This window comes from Acomys russatus, chromosome 5 (genome assembly GCF_903995435.1).
Source record: "Acomys russatus chromosome 5, mAcoRus1.1, whole genome shotgun sequence".
NCBI classification, from domain to species: Eukaryota; Metazoa; Chordata; class Mammalia; order Rodentia; family Muridae; genus Acomys; species Acomys russatus.
This window is the reverse complement of record NC_067141.1, coordinates 75,852,001-75,872,322: the sequence shown is the minus strand read 5'-3', so window position 1 is coordinate 75,872,322 and position 20,322 is coordinate 75,852,001. Positions and strand designations below refer to the sequence as shown.

Genomic DNA, 20,322 nt, shown 5'->3' with positions numbered 1-20,322 from the left:
ACAACCAAATGCATCAGTTGTAGCACATGGCTCCTGGTGTCTGTCCAACAATTATTTCCCTTAACGCAGGCAGGCTGAGCAGACCCTTCAGGCTGAGGGGACCCTTCAGGCTGCTGTGATTATGCAGTTTGGTTGTGTTGCTCTTGTGCTGGGAAGGGGACCAGAAATGAGATCACAAGTAACCAGAAACCTTTAGTTTTTACCCTTTCACAAGACATAAAAATGATCCAATCGAGCTTAGCTTTCAGAAATGTTGAGCTTAAAAGGTAAATGTTTATCTTCTAGTGTTAAAAAAAAAATAAAGGATAGGAAATCTTTGACTTTGAATGTAGGGTAGTGTCTGAGTTAGGGAGTCACTATTGGAGTTTTCATGGCTCCTTCCCCACAACCACCCTAATATTCACTATAAGCAAAGCCCCGGGAGACAACTTAGCCCACAACATCCCCTGGGTTCCAAAACTTTCTTTCATCAGTGCAGCTCCCGGTAGAGACCCCTCTTTAATTCATTTCAGCCAGGCAGTCAAGAGCAGGGGCCAGGTCTCTGTGACTTCAAGGCCATCCTGATCTTCATAATGAGTGCCAGGCCAGCCAGAATTACACAGTAAGACTTTGTGTCAATGTAAATAAATAAATAAATAAATAAATAAATAAATAAATAAATAAAATTAACCTCAGAATTTGAGTGTTTAGAAGAAAAAGAACCCCTAGGTGTTCTGCAGCCTGGTTTCCTTGTGCCATATTATGTAAAAGGGAATTTATAACATTAATAAATAGTTAGCATTTCCTTTATATGTGCAGTAACCTAGCAAGCTAGATGAAGTGAATGCTTTTGCTAGTTTTAGCATTTTGGGACAGACAGCTTTTAGTAGACTGAGGTGTTTTCATAGTACTAAGCAAGCTAAGCAGGATAAAAATGGTCTAATCTTAGGTCCAACCTAACAGTGCTTGTATGTGCCTTCTCTTTTTCCTTCTCCCTCCCTCTTACCCTGCCTCCCTCCCCCCTCCCCTGGTTCTCATTAGCCTCAGCCTTGAGCTCACCATGTAGGCCTTGCTTCCATCTCCCAAGTGTGGTTGGTTGCACGCATGCACCACCACGCCTAGTTTCCAGCCTGACAGATTTCTTAAGTCTCCATCCACCTTTTCCCATTCTTGATAGTACACAGACATTAAACAAGTCCTGTTCAGTGATCCCAGTGACTAGAATCCTTTTCTAAATAATGCCATGAAACGATGGCTCCAAGTGAGCAGCCATTTTTGAAGACATAGCATTCTGAAGGCTATTGGCCCTTACTTGAATAGTCAGCTTCTGTGCTTCCTGGTGATAATTGTTGGAATATTTAAAAAGACTTCTGATGAAGCCTGGCATGGTGGTGCACGTCTTAAATCCCAGCACTCAAGGAGGCAAGGCAGGCAGATCACTGTGAGTTTGAGGCCAGCCTGGTTTACAAAGTGACTGTATGTTAGCAGGGCCTTGAGGGGAATAGAGAGCTAACATCATCACCATCATCACCATCGCCGCCACCGTTGTTGTCGTCATCGTCCCCCATAGAATGTAGAATGTAGCTTTGGAGAGTTCTTCTAACCCAGAGTAGGTATATGGACAGGTGTTGGATAGCTGTTTCTAGAACTCTCCATCACAGAAGAAATGCAAAGACTATTGCTAACAATAAAAGTAACCACCATGTGTGGTGCATGGTTTTAATCCCAGCACTCAGGAACCAGAGGCAGGTGGATTTCTGAGTTCCAGGACAGCCTGGTCCACATAATGAGTTACAGGCCAACCAAAGTTACATAATGAGACTCTGGATGGATGATAGATAGATAGATAGATAGATAGATAGATAGATAGATAGATAGATAGATGAAAAGTATAGAGAAAGTTGCTGAAGGTTGACAATAGGCAGCACCGAGCCTGTAGAAGCTCCTAGGTCCTCAGATGCTCCCTGCCCACACACAGCAATTTTCACCACATCTGTGTGCCTTTTCCTGAACTGGAAGACACTTTTGAGGCTCCATAGCAAACACTGATATGATGCAATCCAGGCAACACTGCTGTTGCTTGCTGAGTTCAAGTCAATTTAGAAATTAAAATGGGAGCTATTTGCATTTTATCTAGCTCAAAGGAGGCTAGCAACAGAAGGCGGATGAGGCTGGGATGGAAGCTGGCTCCGTGGCCGGCTGGAGGTCTTAGGATGATGGATACCTTATGGGATTAAGCCAACGCTTTTACTGAGCGACTGTTTCATAAAAGACCACTCACTCCACAGAGGTTAGAAAAACACTTTGGGGATTCATTTGGCAAAGTACTCCTAATATGATTCTTCTCCCATAACTCCCCCAAATTCCTCTTGGATTAAAATGGCAACAGAAAGCAAGCGTTTGTCGGTGTCGCCTCATGGCCTTGCACTTGTCTTCTTCTCTCTGCTGTGCACGCATGCTGTGAAACAAGTCTAGAATTCACCAGAAGATGGAAAGGAGCCTTCTGTTGGCACTGCTCAGAACTGGCTAGACTTTTAAACTTCCTATATGGTCTGTCAGGAGTAGAAAGGACAAATAAAATACTGTAGATGTGCACAAACAAATAAGGTAATCATGAGAGTTCATGAAACACAAATGGCATTTGTATGATTGGTGCGAGCTCTACAGGCTGAGCCAGCATTCTGGGTTAAAGCCAGTGTGGCGATAGAAGGCAGCACCCTGGGATGCATGAAGCATTTCTGGGTACAAACAATGTGCTCTTTCCTGGTTAAGTAATGGGTACAGAGCGCATCATGTGCGTGAAACCTCACATGCACATGTTCTGATTTGTGCACAATTCTTAGAACATGTGAAGTAAGTTTTTAAGTAAAAAATTTTGTTTTACTAAAAAACAAAAACAAAGGCATAACTCTCTAAAGAAAGTGTGGGGGTACTTGCAAAGCCATCTTCCTACCTCATAAGGAAGAACAACCTGGCATATGGAATGCGGGACTTTTCCTGATGATAAGTTAAGAGAAGCAACTAAGCTATACCTTTAAGCTGCAGTCTCTCAGCACAAGAGCCTTTTCTGGGAAGCCAGCTAAGTCACTGCTGGGATGTCCAGTAGCTCATTTGCTGGTCCCCGCCCTCCACCCCCCAGCCTTGTATTTCTTCATAATGTCACCTGCTCCTGGTCTTAAGAAGGGATAGAGTTTGAAATGGTGGGCTGTGTGGGATATTGACAGGGTTATGCTCACTGAGGGGTGACTGGGCACAGTGCCCAGGGCTATTAGGCAGTGAGGCTATCCTGTGTGAGACTGTCACAAGGGCTACACTTCATTAGAAAGTTGTCTAGGCCCATGGAAGGTGCAGGTACCTAGAGTGAACCCTGGCGCCAACTGTGGACTCAAGTGACACTCATATCAATGTGGGCCATCAGTTATAGCAAATGCAACGCTTGGGTGTGCACTGCTGATGGGCAAGCCAGGCAGGGTCCCTGGGACGGCGTGTTCTGCCGTGAATCTAAAACAGCTCTAAGGTCAAGAAAACACATTTGGGGTAGTAGATTTAAAAGACTGTGTTATTTGCACCGGTGTTTTGTTTTGTTGGATGCGTGCTACTTGGTAAAGTCGTTTCAGTAAATGGAAGCAGGAGGATAAAATAAAGACTTTTAAAGATGATCTCATCGGTCTTTATCCTTGGCAAACTCTGAAAGCAAACTTAAGATATAAGAAGGCTCCACTCTGTACAATAAAATTCTATTTGTTTGCAAGGGAACTGGGACTATTCACCACCTGCCAGCCTGTTGCCTTTCACTCAGGTTGAGGCAGTAATCTGGCTCCCTTTACAGCCTCAGGTTTGTCTTCTGCAGTTGACTTTCTCCTTTCATACAAAAGGAAAACAAAGACAATAATATTAGACGAGCAAGCTGTTTGTAAAATCCCTTTTTAAACATTGAACAAGCCACGGGTAGTGCTGCACGCCTTTCTTTAATCCTAGCACCCCGGAGGCAGAGGCAGGAGGATCTCTGTGAGTTTGAGGGCAGCCTGGTCTACAAAGTGAGTCCAGGATAGCCAAGGCTACACAGAGAAACCCTGTCTCAAAAAACTAAAACAAAACAAAACTAAAAACTGAAAAATTTTTTACAAAGTGAACAATCTTCATTCAGCTGCTCACGTGTGTACACCTGTACACCCAGCCATCTGTGTACACCCAGCCACGTGTACACCCAGCCATCTGTGTACACCCAGCCATCTGTGTACACCCAGCCATCTGTGTACACCCAGCCATCTGTGTACACCCAGCCACGTGTATACCCAGCCATCTGTGTACACCCAGCCATCTGTGTACACCCAGCCATCTGCGTACACCCAGCCATCTGTGTACACCCAGCCACGTGTACACCCAACCATCTGTGTACACCCAGCCATCCGTGTACACCCAGCCATCCGTGTACACCCAGCCACGTGTACACCCAGCCATCTGTGTACACCCAGCCATCCGTGTACACCCAGCCATCCGTGTACACCCAGCCATCCGTGTACACCCAGCCATCTGTGTACACCCAGCCATCTGTGTACACAGGTGCTGCATTCCAGAGAAGAATCTTCTCACTCGGCTTTCCAGGATGATCTGGGCCTGGAAGAGGCGTGAATACCTGTGAGCCTGATCTTTACTGTGAATGGCATGGTTCAATCCTGCCTTCCTGGTCAGACCTTCACCCTCCATACCCTCTTTGTTCATGTGTCTCTGTGGCTCTCCTCTTCCCTGGGGTCGGGGGGCTGTTGGCCACCAGCCCACTAAGGCGGGAGGAACAGGCAAGGCACAGAGTTCAGAAGGCCGTGAGCATGACAGAGACCGAACACTTCGGGAATCACTTCAGGGAGCTAGTTCAGCTTCACTCAGGGAGAGCAAAGCCTATATAGTCCTTGGGCAGTGGGCAGGGCCTTCCAGGATACGTGTACATAATTGGTTGAAATTAGACACTTTAAAGATGCTTGATTTGCATTTCACACCACACTCCTATCTTACGAACGGGAACACAGCACCTAATTATTCTATAGGTGAAGGGAGGGGAGAGCTGGCAGGGAGCTGTGTCAAGGGCCACGTGTCAAGTGTAGGGGCATCTATGTCTAAAGACTCTCCAGGTGGAGTCAGGCAGAGAGCAGGAGGCCCTGCTGGACAGAGGGAGTCCTGCACCTGATGCCCCAGGACAGGGAGGACGGCAGCCTTAGACAGCAGGGTCCTTCCAACATGCATTCATTGACGCAGAGAAAAACGTGTCACAAATTGTGCTCACTGCAAGCACAGCTCCTGATTACGATGAGCGCTCACCTCCATGTAGGATTGATGAAGACAGGACTTTCCTGTTGCCCTGGATTGACAGCTCAGCTGACACAATCCCATCCCCACCCTGTTCTTCTTCTTCTCCCCCTGGCTTTTGCCTTTGATAGATGTCCTCATAAATGTCTGGCTCCTTTCACCTAGTAGGAAGTAGTTCCAGTTCATCCAGGTCATTGGGTGGATGTTTATTGCTTAGAAGGAACACACACACACACATGCACGCATGCACACACGCACACACACACTGCCTATTTTAATATTTCATCTTCTCACTTAGCTATTTACTAGTTGGGGCCACTTGGATTTTAATGCTTTGAGGCTCTTCTGAGTAATACATGCTTTCTTACTGATGGTTTTCTGTAGACATCAGTCTTTTTTCTGCTTAGTTTAACCCATAGTCATAAGAAGCATCCTATCGCATGGCACGATTATTTCCAGCTCTTTGAAAGACTACCAAAGAGGGTTTCAAAAGAGATGTGCCACTTGACGTTGCCATCAGCAGTTACTGAGGCTCCACTGCCCTCATGTCCTTAACATCTGGCATAGCCGTCTGTTTAGAGGTACATGGATTTCATTGTATTTACTAATGAATAAACAATGTTCAAAATATTTCTATATGCTTATTGGACATCCAGTGTCTCTTTGCTGAAGTATCTAGGTCTCTGGGGGGCAGGGCACTGGGGTGCACTCAGTGGCTGAGTTCTTCACTAGCACAGAGGCTTTGTTGTGTTGGGCTCCTTCAGCCACCATCTGCCCACTTCTCAGGAGTCACCTCTGTGTTGACTGTGTGGCATACCATAGTAAGTTTTAGAACAAAGTAACTTAAATCATCTTGTCCCTAATCTTTACTAAAATGGTTTGCTGGTCCAGGCCCTCGGCATTGCCGTAGGAGTTTCTGCAGCCCTTCATTTGCATATGCCTGCGTGCTGAGACTTTGATAGAGAATTCACTGAACTGCAGGACGGGGAGGTATCAGGAGTTCAAAGTCACCTGGAGCTTGAGGCCAGCCTGGACTACATGAGAGTCTGTCTCAAAAAGGCAACATAAACATGAACCATAGAGGCTGCATGTTTTTGTAGGTAGAATTTGTTTAGCACCACCAAGGGACAGGGATCGCTTAAAACTTTAAGTTAGTTGGAAGGAGTCGAAAGTGGTAGCAGTGTACAAACTACAATATGTGCTCCCCTGAGGTGCTGTACCCGCTTTCTTGAGAAGACAGTCACCTGCCCTCCTCTGCTTTTAATAAGGCGGCTGAAACAAACTAGAGCTGTTTTGTGTCTCCTTGTTTTTTGAAAGCAACGTGCCATCCTCCTTGTGACATGGTGGTGATGTCTGGGGCAGAGTCTAGAGTTCCGCGGTGTTCTCACCCATGCAGGTTGGCTTTGCAGAGGCTTTTTGGCACCTTCTGGGGATGGCGGGAGATGCCTGGGTAGGCAGATGTATTCACCTGTGCCAGGATACAAGCGCAGGGCTGAGGCACATGCTCATTATGCTGCCTGCTCATGATGAGGCATCAGGTGCCTCCTGGAACAGAGAGTGTGCTTCCTGGAGATCAGGCCTGTCCAGTCACGGTGGAAACCTCTCCCAGTTCAGGGAGAAAATAGTGGCTACAAAGGGGCTGAGTCAGTACCAGCCCTGCCCTCCCACGGATGCTAAGCTGGGGCTTCGCATCTCCCGCCCCATCAATCTCCTGCTCAGCAAGCATCAGGTCCTTGCCCTTCCCTTGGCCTTCCTCGCCTGCTGTCAGGCATGGGGCTTTCCTGGTGCATAGCGGCCTATAGTGAACCATTTTAGTGTTTATCCAACTCTTAAATGAGGGCTGATTTCTGGGCTCCTCTCCAGCGCTACTGAATACATCTTCAAGAGGTCCCTAATTGAGAGAGCTCAGTTGTAAGGTGCCTTCCATGCAATTGCATGGACTGGAGTTTAGACTCCGGAGCTCACATAGACACTGGCTCTGGTGGTGCACACCTGTAATCCCAGAGCTGAAATGCCCAGGCAGGAGAGTCCCTGGAGTTTAGTCAGTGCGGTCTCTAGATTCAGTGAGAGATCCTGTCTCAAATAATGAGATGGCGAGCAACTGAGAGAAATACTCAGTGTGCATGGATACCCACAGAACTCGCACACATTTATGAACACTGACATAAATATACATATAAAAACTTCTTTAAAAGGTAAAAACAGAGGGCTGGAGAGATGGCTCAGAAGTTAAGAGAGCAAGGTCTGTTCTTCCAAATGTCCTGAGTTCAATTCCCAGCAACCACATGGTGGCTCAAAACCATCTATAATGAGATCTGGTGCCCTCTTCTGGCCTGCAGTGTACACACAGGCAGAGTACTGTATACATAATAAATAAATCTTTTAAAAATTAAAAAAAAATTTAAAAGGTAAAAACAAAAGAGTCCTTGACTGTTGGAGATGCATAACCAATTTGGGGTGCAAATGATGGTCTACATGTCCTTAGTCTGAGGTCTCCGTCAGCCAGACCTCTGTCTGCCAGACTTCTGGGGCATGGAAAGCAACTTTCTGGTTCCTTTGGAGCCTTTACGCTCCATCTCCAAATCAATTTAGATCTTAAAAAACCTACCACCTTCGCCCTTGCCTGTAATTTCTATGGAAACTATTTTACGCGATGGTCGTTTGGGGGCAGACTCTCAGTGTTTTTCCAGAGATGCCCAAGAAAGAGCATCAGCATCAGGGAAATTACTGTGGAAGGTTTTCTCAGCCACACAGCTAGACATCCCTGTAGGAGAATCTCTTGGTGCTTTTAGGAGCCAGTTTGGTGAGGCTCTGTTCAAAGCTCAGTTCTGTCTCTTCTGGCTCTGAATGCACTGTAGCTCCCTCTTGCTAGGTGGGTCTGTTACATAACCCCTGCCTCTTTGAGGGTGTTGTGAGATAAGGTACTGAAAATATCTACTATGGTCCCTGGCACAGAGCAAGGCATTATGGGAGGCTAGCCCAAAACACCTGTTATTATAGTCAAGACCTGGGCCTCTCCACTGACTCTCATATGTGGCTGTTACTTTAAGAAGGGTAGACTTTGTGACCTATTTTTGGCCACTTCTGTTAATATGCTCAGATCCCAGCAGGCCCCATTTGAGCCCTTTGACCAATTGTTTTAAAACCCTGGTCCCCATTCCAACAGCATCCACAGTTCTGCTGGCAGTAGGTGGGTCAGAGGTGATACACTGACAAGGGCCAGCCGCAAGGACTCGGGTCTGATGTCGTGCACTCGAAGAGGAGAGGGAGAAGGGAGAGCTGGCGACCTGGAGTCTGAATCATGGCTGGGGCAGGGCTCCTAAACTGTGATTCTCTCTCCCTGTTGCCTGAAGCCTGCTCAGTTGCCCCAGAGTTAGGCCGGACTCCAGAATCAGTCCCTTCTGGCTAGAGGACGCTATGGCACATCTGGCAAAGCTGTTCCCACCTGCAGTAATGTCCCTAGTAACAGGGGATCTTACAGGGTTTTACATCTGAATGGGAGGTGAAATTGTGCTGTTGTCAATGCTCCACACTTTTTCAGAAGGTGTCCGGGGCATGGGAAGACACGGAGTCACAGAACTGAGGCCCTGTGATTCCCAAGCTACTCCGTGTCCATACGGAATTGAAAACTTCTTTGTTCTCTTCCAGACAGCTGTATGTCTAATAAAAACTGTTATCTTACACTAAAACTTATAACAGATAGCATTTCCCCAGAATTCTAGCCTATGTATTAGCAATTGACCAAATGATGCAAAAACCACCGATGTGTGATTGGCCAGCACTGTTAACGGCCACTGGTTTGTTCAGTTTTATCTGGTCTTCTGTGTTTAACATTTTGGATGTGTAAGAAGGCACTTTGAAAACTCAGCTAAGTAATCAAACTGTGTTTCTTGTGGCATCTAATGCTAGCTTGAATTTCTAAAATTCTTTTAAGGTTTTTGTTGTTTGTTTGTTTGTTTGTTTGTTTGTTTTGAGGCAGGGTCTCACTCTGAAGCCTTGGTTAGCCTAAAACTTGCTATGTAGACCAGGCTGGTTCCTGACTCACAGAGATCCACCTGCCTCTGCCTCCCAAGTGCTGTTTTAAAGTGTATTTTAGCTGGGGGATAGTGTATGCCTTTAATCCCAGCACTTGGGAGGCAGAGGCAGGCGGATCTCTGTGGGTTCGAGGCTAGCCTGGTCTACAAAGTGAGTCCAGGGCAGTCAGGGCTACACAGAAAAACCCTGTCTCAAAAAAAAAAAAAAAAAAAAAAAAAAAGTGTGTTTTAAGGAGCTAAATGGCTGGCTTGAGGTTGAAAGGATTTGTTAGTCTTGTTAGTTTTTTATGGTCTCACTCTGTATCCCAGGGTGGCTTTGTGGCAATCTTTTTGCTTTAGACTCCAAAGTTCTTGGATTACAGGTGTGAGCCATCATGCCTGGCAGATTTTCTGGGTTTTTCTTTTGTTCGAGTTTTTTGTTTTGTTTTGTTTTGCGGGGGGGGGGGGGGGGGGGGGGGAGAATAAATAGAATTGCCAGAACTCTGGCATGTGATGGCATGTCTAGTCTATCAGGCTTAGGCAGAGCTAGAGTCATAAGTTGGGTGCCCGAGGCAGGTACCAGGCAAACCACCACGCAGGCTGACACCTGCCACCACAGAGCCCCCCCCCCCACCCCCCCCCCCCCCCCATCCCCTGTGTGCTTTATACAAGCAAGCACTCTCTGTAAAGTAATAAGCCCTGCCTGCTCTCTGTTTGGTATTTCTTGCTCATTACAGGAAAAACTTTCCCTTCTAAAAACTGTCTTCAATTTAAATGATGTGGGTTCAGTGACATCTGAGTTTCAGTTGTTTGCAAATGACCCTGCAAGTGTGTTCAGCTCTGATAACTCTCCTGGTCCTGTCCTCAGGGCTTGCCTGTGAACCATTGTGGGAGTCTATATAAAGAGAAAGGAAACAGGGGTTGGTGCCTCACCCACTCGGACAGGGGCCTTCAGGCCTGCATTGTTTCAGAAACAGAGAACCTCTCCAGCACTCAAAGCTGCTATTTGGCTCTGATAGTCGACATGGCATGGATTTGCCGGTGTGTTTGGAACATTGGGGTGGGGGTGGGGTAGGAGGAAGGCTCCTCCTCTCGTCATGGTGGACTGCTGCTGCTGATTTACAGAATGCAGCCCAGCCTCATGGCCTCCGCACACCTTCATCCATCTCTGCGGCAGTCCATACAGTGCACCCGCCATCTCTCCTCTTTGGTCACCAACAGTGAACAGAATTCCTACCTACTTCATCACATTGGTTCCCTTTTCATCCTTAGCAGTTTGATGGGGGGGAAGTGAAATCTTTGTTTTCCTGATTATTACTGCTAGGCTTTGAATTAAGTTACTAACTAACTAACCAACCAACTTCTAACTAACTAACTAACTAAACTTACTTACTTGCCCTCCGTGTCTCTCTCTCTCCTCTCTTCTTCTTCTTCTTCTTCTTCTTCTTCTTCTTCTTCTTCTTCTTCTTCCTCACTCTCCTTCTCCGCCCCCAACCCTGGTATGTTGTTTTTGTGAATCATGCACATTTTCTTTGGAAACTGCTCTTTGCCCAGGTTGGAATGTGTCTCAGAACTGGCTGGCACTCCTCACACATGCTGATAACCCTTTGCAAGAAACATGTGACAAATATTTGGTATTATTTCTCTTTTAACTTTCTGTCTAGAGAGTTGTATTTTGTATACAGATCAGCAGTGTTTCTCATTAAAATTTTTAATCTTTTTGCCTTTCTACCCTGTTTATTTAAAAAAAATTTATGTGTCCTAGTAAGTCTATAATTTTATTTCCACTTGGGGCTTTGTAAGCTCATAAAACTTATTTATCAGTTGGTTACGTAAAGAATTGAGATTTATGTTTCTCAAAATGGGCGGCCAATTGTTCTCACCATTTGTCTATAAACCTGTTTCAATTCATTTGGAGTTTCACTTTGATTAGCAAGTAAATTCTCTTACAGTTGCGCACACACAGCTGTTCCCAGTCACCTATGCCAACAACTGCGTTTCCTTCCCTGTGCTCTTGTTAATGAACCTTAATTATCTTAGTCTTTTTAAACCAAGAAGGAAAAAAAATCCTCTTTTTTTGCTGGTATCTTTTTGAAAATATGTTTGAGGGCTGGAGAGATGGTTCAGCAGTTAAGAGCACTAAGTGCTCTTCCAGAAGACCTGGGTTCAAACCCCAGCACCCTCATGGCAGCTCAGAACTGTCCGCGAGTCCAAGATCTGACATCCTCACTCTGGTATAAATGCAGGCAAAATATCAATGCATAAAAAAATAAAAGTTAAAAAAGAAAGAAGCTATGTGTTTTTGTGTTTGTTTCACATGAAAGTATAGAAGCACTCCGTCAAGGACAATAAAGGAAAGGCCTGTGGAGCATTTTGATTGGGACTTTATTGCATTAACAGGTTGATTGTAGGTAAATCAGAATTTTGACATTATTTAGCAAAATTTGGAGTTACCTCTATTAAGGTCTTAAGTTACACACATCTTGCTTTGCGTGGTTTACTTGTTACTGTTACGAACGGGGATCCAGTTTCCATGGCATTTCCATGAATAGGAAATAATGGGTGTGTGTGTGTGTGTGTGTGTGTGTGTGTGTGTGTGTGTGTGTGTGTCTAGTGATTTGACAAAATTCTTTTATTGGTGACTTTTTTACACTTGTTTTTCTTGACTTCTCATGTTGGCTCGGGCCCCAGACCTTTGGGGTGCTGTTGGTAAGCCTGCGTGTTGCCTCACCCCCGGGCCTCGTTAGACGGCTTCCATCACTGATGCTAGCTCAGGCAAACCAGCCCCACCCACCCCAGTTCATTGAGGGCTCTGCGTTTTGCCACAGATGGCAGCAGAGTCCTGCCAAGGACTCCTTAGTGTTACACTTCCGTGAGAACCTGGCAATTGTCCAAACCCACTTGAGCCTTGGAGTTGACGCCAGGCAAAGCCAGCCTTGCTTAGAAACTGAGTGAAGGCGTTTTCCTTCCTTCTGCTCCTCCCTGACTTGTATGTGTCAAGGGCAAAAGCTGGCTTAGATCTTACTTCTTGCAACCCTGTCCCACCCTCCCTGCCCTCAAAGAAAACCAGATAGGAGATTTTTCTGGCAGAAACTGTTGAAATATATCATTTCACGGCTTCTGTTTTAAATACCTGTATCATTTCTTTCTGGCTGAGCTCTCTTGGGTGGGTCTTCCACCACCTCGCAGTGCGGCTGCAGAGGGGTCTGCAGCTCCTGCAGGAGGAAGTGAGGCAGGAGTCAGACCAAGCCTCCGAGTTCCTGTTGAGGTTTCACACAGGGTCAGGAACAGGAAACAGCTGCCTCTCTCTTTATCTGCCCAGCCACGGCTCACGGCTGGTTCAAAAGAAATGCTTTCACAACTGACTGATAAGTGATATAATCTCAGAGCACATTTGATCATTCTGGGGTGAAGGTAGATTCTTTTTTAAGCCACGAAGGAAGGATCCTGTTTGGTCAGGCTTGCTTTTGGACCCTGACACTAATGTGACCCGACACAGGTCTAGAGAATTGTCCCTGTGTCCAGTGACACTTTGCCTTGGGAAGTCGACAGCTGCTATGATGTCTTCTGTCGTATTTGGGCATGACCTCAGTCAAACGCCTTCTGTGGGAACTCTCAAATAAGACCTTGTCAAAACATGAGCATTACCAGCGTAAAAGGGAATTTGAGTCTTATAACGAAAGCAGTAGATGATGTCCATTTAAAGGATTTTTCTGTCCCTGGTACAAGCTGGGTACAACTGATTATATGCTAAATTTTATGTGTGTTTGTTTATATGAGTGTGTGCGTGTGCGTGTGCGTGTGTGTGTGTGTGTGTGTGTGTGTGTGTGTGTGTGTGTGCACCTGGAGGCTAGAGATCATCCTCGGGTCCCATCTACTTGGCTTTTTGAGATAACTTTTGTCACTTGGCCGTGAACTTGACCAGCAGGCTAGGCTGGCCTGAGCCCCAGGGATCTGTGAGTCCCCACCTGCCTGGTGCCTCCCTGGCCTCCTTACCCAGGGCTTAGTCTCTGTTCTTGTATGGCAGGTAGATTTCTTTTTCTTTTTTTCTTTCTTTCTTTCTTTCTTTCTTTCTTTCTTTCTTTCTCTTTCTTTTTGTTTTTGTTTTTTTGAGACTTGTTTTTTGTAGCCTTGGCTGTCTTAGACATACTTTGTAGACCAGGCTGGCTTCAGACTCACAGCGATCCGCCTGCCTCTGCCTCTGCCTCTGCCTCTGCCTCCCGAGTGCTGGGATTAAAGGTGTGTGCTACCACGCCTGGCTGGCAGGTAGATTTTCTAACTGGGCATTCTCCCCAGCCCAGTGCCACTTGTTTTTAGTGCCTTAATATTGCTGGCTTTAGCCTCCATCATAAACTCCTGTGTTAGTCATGAGTTGGAGCTTTGAGAAGACACGGTGAACTTCTCTCTGGTTCGGGCTCATACTCTGTCTGGTTAAGGACGACCGGCAACCCTTCAGGAAAGCCTAGATCAAGAGGGATGAGGAGCCAGAAGCCCCAAGAGACAATGCTGCCGTCATTCTGGGACGGAACTGCCCTGAGAGCCTCTTTCAGGCCCAGTGAGGTCGGCTTTGCTATGCAGGACTGACAAGATGGGGAGTCTGGCCAGCCTGACGAACAACTTTTCCTTCCTCAGATTCTTCTCTTTTCTTCCGAGCTCTCAAATCCAGGAAAGGGTGTAGGAGCCACTTAACAGAGTGAACTTGATGTCTTCCCATTTTCTCTCTCACAGGCAGGTGACAAACATTATCACCCCAACTGCGCACGATGCAGCAGATGCAACCAGATGTTCACAGAAGGCGAAGAAATGTATCTGCAAGGTAAGATGGCTGGGGGGGGGGGGCTGGGGAGCGAAGTGGGTCCGTGTCCCCTCCCCGGAGTGGAGTGAGTCTGCCCCCACACCCCGGGAGCAGAGTAGGTTTGCCCCCCCCCCAGGAGTGGAGTGGGCTTGCCCCCCTCCTCAGGAGCAGAGTGGGTCTGCCCCCACACCCCGGGAGCAGAGTAGGTTTGCCCCCCCAGGAGTGGAGTGGGTTTGCCCCCCTCCTCGGGAGCAGAGTGGGTCTGCCCCCACACCCTGGGGAGCGGAGTGGGTCTGCCTCCCTGAGAAAGATGGTCTGGCTGGATTTGCTGGGTTGTGTTGTAGCATAGCGAGGGAGGGGTTTTGTTAGCTGGGTGGTTACTAAATCCTGCAGGAGTGTGCCAGGAGTTACCTCATCAGTTAGCGTTAATCAGCCAAGCAATTGACACACTCAGTGAGCCTCAGAGCCTGTGTGGTGCCTCTTGGGAAGCCTGGCTTGTGATCCTGTGAGCTGAGGGACCAGAGAAGGGCAGCAGTCGCCCCCCGCCCCAACTCTTCCCAGGAGTGTGTTGGGGAAGGAGGGGGGACAAAAGATCTAAAGGAGAAAGTATTTTAGAAGTTTCCAGAGGTGTTGCTTTTGTTACGGTACTCTGCCTTTCTCCTCTCACTGCCCATTGAGGCGGCCTGTCAAAGACCACGCCTGCTGGAGTCTGGGTTTTGGATACTGCTATCTCAACCATTGTTTTACCCACTAAGAGGACACAGGTCATACTGAGTTGGAGAATGAAAGGGGACAAACCTACAGTCCCTGCAGGAGAGAGGGCTTTGTGGAGGCAGGAAGGCTTCATTCCCAAGGATCCAAAACGTCTTTATGTAATTAAACATTCTTGTGAGAGCCAGATGCTGTGGCACACACCTGTAATCCCAACACTCAGGAGGCAGAAGCAGGCGGGTCTCTGTGAGTTCGAGGCCAGCCTGGTCTACAAAGGGAGTCCAGGACAGCCAGGGCTACACAGAGAAACCCTGTCTCGAAAAACCAAAAAACAAAACAACACAGAACAAAACCAAAGAACAAAACACTTCTGAGAAATGTCTCTGGAGTAAAACTGTGATGGGCTCTGATTCCCTCCTAAAATTCCAAAGCCTCTGGGAGAAGCCATAAGCACAGATCCTCCTCCAGTCAAACAGCACCGTGATTGGAAGCATTCTGCTATTTTTAGCTGGAAGAGTCATTAATTAGACAAGGATTCATCGGTACAATTAGCCCGAGCTGTAAGAGCAATTGCTTGTTGGGCTTGGTAATTGCGGGGTCCTGGACGCCTTGATGTGTCATTTCTTCATCCGTCCTTACACATAACACTGTGTGTGACGCTAATGAAAAGTCTGCTTTGCTTTCTCGGTTTTGTTTTTGTGCAACAAAGAAACGCCTGGAGACATTTCTTGTGTAGAGAATGTCAACCGGTAAAACGCAGGCTTGGATGCTCTCTCCTTTGAAAATGCTCAAGAGTCCAGACACTGCCAGGCCAGTGCCTCCTCAGGGTTAGCCTGATTGCTCTGAAATGTTGTGGCGAAACACACCACTGAGCGTTGGAAGGGTCGCAGGCTGGGAAGTGACAGGTGTCATCTCTGCAGTCTCTGGGGGCTTCGCGGGACACGTTTTCCCATGGCTACTCATACACCTGCAATGGCAAAGGGCAATGCCACTTTGCGTTATTTTTCAGAGAGTTGATTGGGGGCTGGAGAGATGGCTCAGAGGTTAAGCGTACTGACTGTGCCTCCGAAGGTCCTGAGTTCAATTCCCAGCAACCACATGGTGGCTCACAACCATCTGTAATGTGATCTCATGCCCTCTTCTGGCCTGCAGGTGTGCATGCAGGCAGAGCATTGTATGCATAATAAATAAATAAATAAATAAATAAATAAATATTTTTTAAAAAGGAAAGAAAGTTGATTAGTTCTCTGTGCATCTCCAGGCCTGGACTTAGGTGTTAATGCTCCCAATGACATGCTCCCATGTACACGGCAGCCTGTGTCTGCTAGGAGGAGAGGAACACAGGCTGAAGTGTGGCTATGGATGTCTCCACTGGGTCAGATGCTAAACAGAAAGGGTATTCAAGCTGTGCACAAATGCATCAGCCCTGCAAATGAGCTGCATTCGGACCCTAGGGTGGTTCTAAGCTTCCCCTGGTGCTCCCAGCTGCCTGCCCTCTTGGCATGTACACCCCTGAGAATCAGCTTCATTTTCCTCAGCATCTGATAACTCCCTGGGGTCACATTCCCGGTGTGCTTGACCTTTGGAGAACAATGCTGACACTGTGTGCAGACTCTGTGTTCTGTCTGGTGTCTCCGGCTTAGTAGAACCTTCCAGAGAATGTTTCTCCCAGCCTGGGCCTGACTCTTAGATTCTCCACATTAAGAGATTTCCTGTGCTTTGTAGTCAGAGTTAAAGCAATGTTAGTACTGACGGGACTTGCCTCATGTCCGGCTGTTTTTTGTTTGACCCCACTCCTTTTATTTCCCCCCCCCTTCTGCTGTTGCTTCTTCTCCTCCTCCTCCTCCTCTTCCTCCTTCTGTGATGAAAAGTAGAAATGATTATTCAATAGAGATTGAAGTATAATTCTGGTGTGGAATGTGTTTCCTTGTCTTTGATAGTATTTTGGCTCAGCAGTAAACAGCATTCCTGGGTTAACTTGGTGACTTCGGGTACACACAGGTCACTGCTTGGGAGACAGGGTTAAAAAGATGTTGCATCCACACAAGGACTGGTGTCTCTCCTGAGACTCTGAGGTGGTCCAGTCACTTATCTCCATCCCGTATTCACTATCTTGAGTCTTTCCAAGTGAGCTGTGTTCTTCAGACCCCGCCCCCATGATGGAAGAAATCAATATGAGACACAGAATTTGCATATCCCCCTTTCTCATAGCCAAACATGTATGTAACACCTATTACATGCATAGCCACACACAACCATACACTGGTGCTGGAGTCTGAAGATAAGGACTTTAAGATTTGTAATTCTTGATCCCTGTTTCACCCATGAAAGTTCTTCCCAGTCTGAAAAGGGAGATTTTGGAAGCAGGCACAGGAAATGAGACTTAAATAGTTAACGTGACTAGTGTAAGTCAAAGGGCTTTTTTTGGTTTTGTTTTAGTTAATTAAAAAGTTAAAAGATTTATAAACTTAACGGCTTTGCCGGTTGATTTGATTTCTCATCTAAGTGTGGGCAGCTGTAGAAATAGATGAATGAAAGATTCGGTAGACTTTATGCCTGGATAAGCCTATCTGATCTGACTTTACTTCTCTTGATTGAGTGGCTTGGGACTAGTGCTGAGCACTCAGGGGTTAGTTTTATAGAACCATGATACGTTTAAAAAAGAAAAACAAAACAACCCTGTTAAAAGGGAAGCATCTCTTAGGTCAGACTGCTCTCAGGCCCAGTTCTGTGGCCCTGCATTGTGCCTGTGTAGAGCAAGCTCAGAATTCACCAAGGGAGTAGAGCGACTTCAGGGTCGTAGGTCACATGGGTTGGGGCCCTAAGCTGGGGGAGAGGGGTATGAACCACTCTGGAAAGTCTGCTTAGCAGGACCACGCCCTCTTGTCATGTCTTTTACTTCCATCGCTTCCTTCTGTCTTTCTAGGTTCTACCGTGTGGCATCCCGACTGTAAGCAGTCCACCAAGGCGGAGGAGAAGCTGCGGGTAAGGGAAGCTGTCAGAGCCAGCATGCTCGAGGCCACCGGCTGTGTGGCCGCTAGTTCCTGCGCTCTTGGGAAACAGCAGTTTTCACAGGATTTTCTTTTCCTCATAGAAAACCTGAGGTCAGAGGCCACTTGACTAGCTAGGATTGTTTCTTCCCGCTGCAAATGTATTGTAGTTGGTACCCTTCCAGTCAGCGTCTTAGGGAAGTGTCCAAAAGTCATGCAGCTGGGGATTCATCAAGCAGCCGTGGTAATCCTCTGGGCTCAGACCATCATACGCCATTTACCTCAGACTCTGTATAGACTGCTCAGCTCTGCTGCGGTTCGTTGACTTCTGAGACCCAGGTTCAACAGAGCACCCTCTAGCTCCGAAAGGCACCAGTCAGTCAGGTGCAAAGCCTTAAGGCGAGGATAACGCTGACATCCACTGTGTGGCTGGTCCTTCCCCAGAACGCCTCCAGAGGGCCAAGTCCTGTGAGGCCCTGCGCGTAACTTAGCCCCTGGCTGGTGCCTCCAGATTTTCGCCTGGGATGACTTCCTCACAGTGACTGGGTCTCGGGCTTGATCCCATCCCTCTGTTTAGCTGTCTCAGGGGAGGGAAACCAGAGCTTGAATTTAATCTTCTTGCTGTCCCAAGGAAAGAGTGGTCTAGCTTTATTCTGGAGCCAGACTCAAGAGTAAGGTAGGAGCTCCCCTTTGCCCTGCCCTTGGGCAATGCATCGAAGAAATGATTGTTGAATTTTCAAGTCCCATTGCTGGCCCCCTCTGGCATCGTTGGTCCTGTTTCCTTATTTCTTCCTGATGCTCTTTATTGACGAGTGTACATGCACGGGAACCTTTGCTTTTATTTTGTTGTTAGAGGCAAGCTTTAAGTAGAGGGAAGAGAAAGCCTGTTTCTCAGGATAACTGAAGACAAGGCGACAGCAGAGGGACTTGGCTGTCGGCGAAGCCTTTGGGGGCAATGAAGAGAGTGCCAACGAGGCCAGACTGAACGGCACGTGCATTCTTCTCTGGAGTTTGCAGATCCTCTTCCTAAGACGATTAAACAACAAAACAGATTCTTAAGCATGTTTCGATGGAACTCTCCAGAGAAACTTATGGAAAAAACTACTAAAACAGTTCGCTCATTCTGCCAAGAGGAGCTTTCCTCCTTTGCTTTGTTTCTGTAGTAAGCTTTTCCAGAAAATCCCAGAGCACCACTCTTGCACGATGCCCTCCCTCCGTGGCCACAGCTGTCTTCCTGGTGCACAGTAGGAAGGGGCAGGCCTCTCCTGAGAGGAGTGCTTCCAGCTCAGAATTGGGGTACAGGCTGATGCTGTTGGGGCTTAGGGGGGACTGTGTTTTCAACAGAGCGATGAATCTCATGCTCTTTAAGGGTGTGTCCACGCACACGACTTGAGCCAAGAGTTACCACATGTCAGATCAGAACAGTTTCCATAGCAAAATGAAAATGTTTGAAGACTCTGAGCAACCCCGGGGTGAGCTATGTTCTTGGTATTTAAGAACTCATGGGGCGATTGTAGCAACAGTCTTAGGATCCCTCTTGAGCCTTCTCGTCCTTGTAAGCAAAGCAGTGTCAAAATAATTGGGAAGGATTCAGTGAAGGGGTCCTAATGCAGATAAATATATAGTAGATAAATACAAATGTATAGTAGATAAATGTAGTAGGTGAATATAGCAATTAATGTGCTTTTAATATGGGCCCCAAGTTGACCCCAGTCACTGTTTACTCTTTGCTTTTCCTTCACGGTTTTTATGTGTTTTTCACAGTATTTCTGAGTAAGGCTATTTTGTTATTTACTCTTCTTCCTTTCTCTCATGTCTCATGACAGCAACCAAACACCATGCGTTCTTCATCCGATTTCTTTTATCCCAAAAGCCTGGTTCGTCGCACAGGACGGTCCCCAGCTCTACAGGTTGGCGCTGTGTGGGGCCGAAGGCTTAGAGCCGCTGTCCTAGGCCCAAGCTTCTGTTTCTTCCCCTCCGTCTCCCTGCCCACTCCCACCCCAGGCTGCCTCTGTCTAACCCTCTCCGCTCCTGTAGAAGGCAGCAGCTTTCCTCACCCACGAGTGTGCCTCACACCCCACCTGGCAGTTGTTTTCCCTCTGGTGTTTGCCTTAGGAGTAACGGCTGCACCGATGCTTCGGTTAAAGCTAGCACATGGGGCGCTGCTGTTTCATCTTAGATTCCTGCATTTGTCCACCGAACACATGTTTACCATGCACTCAGTATAGTGCTGGGCCGGAAGCCATACACCCAGCTTTCTAGGGATGGGAAAGACAGATAAATGGTCATAAAACGGACCCAAAATGCATCACAGGCCATGGGTCATATGGATCCTATTCTTAGGATGTCGGATGAGCACAGAGTTCTCAGGAGGGCAGTTCTTAGAGCATGGAAGCAGCCTGAAACCTGAGCACAGATAAGATTTAAACATGGCTATGGGGAGAGATGGGCAGCTAACCGGGCACCTGGAAGCTGGGAGCCAAAGGCAGCTGTGCCCAGGAAAGAGTAGTGGAGGTGGGGGGCAAGCCTCACC

General features: G+C 47.2%; 1 protein-coding gene across 1 annotated transcript in view; it reads left to right on the top strand.

Moving 5' to 3' along the window:
• Ablim1 (actin binding LIM protein 1) overlaps positions 1 to 20,322 on the top strand; it is a 179,790-nt gene that overhangs the window by 118,096 nt on the left and 41,372 nt on the right. Inside the window, exons 7-9 of the mRNA XM_051146851.1 lie at positions 14,022 to 14,109; positions 17,726 to 17,784; positions 19,616 to 19,699. Coding sequence (XP_051002808.1) covers positions 14,022 to 14,109; positions 17,726 to 17,784; positions 19,616 to 19,699 — 231 coding nt within the window. The remainder of the gene's footprint in view (positions 1 to 14,021; positions 14,110 to 17,725; positions 17,785 to 19,615; positions 19,700 to 20,322) is intronic.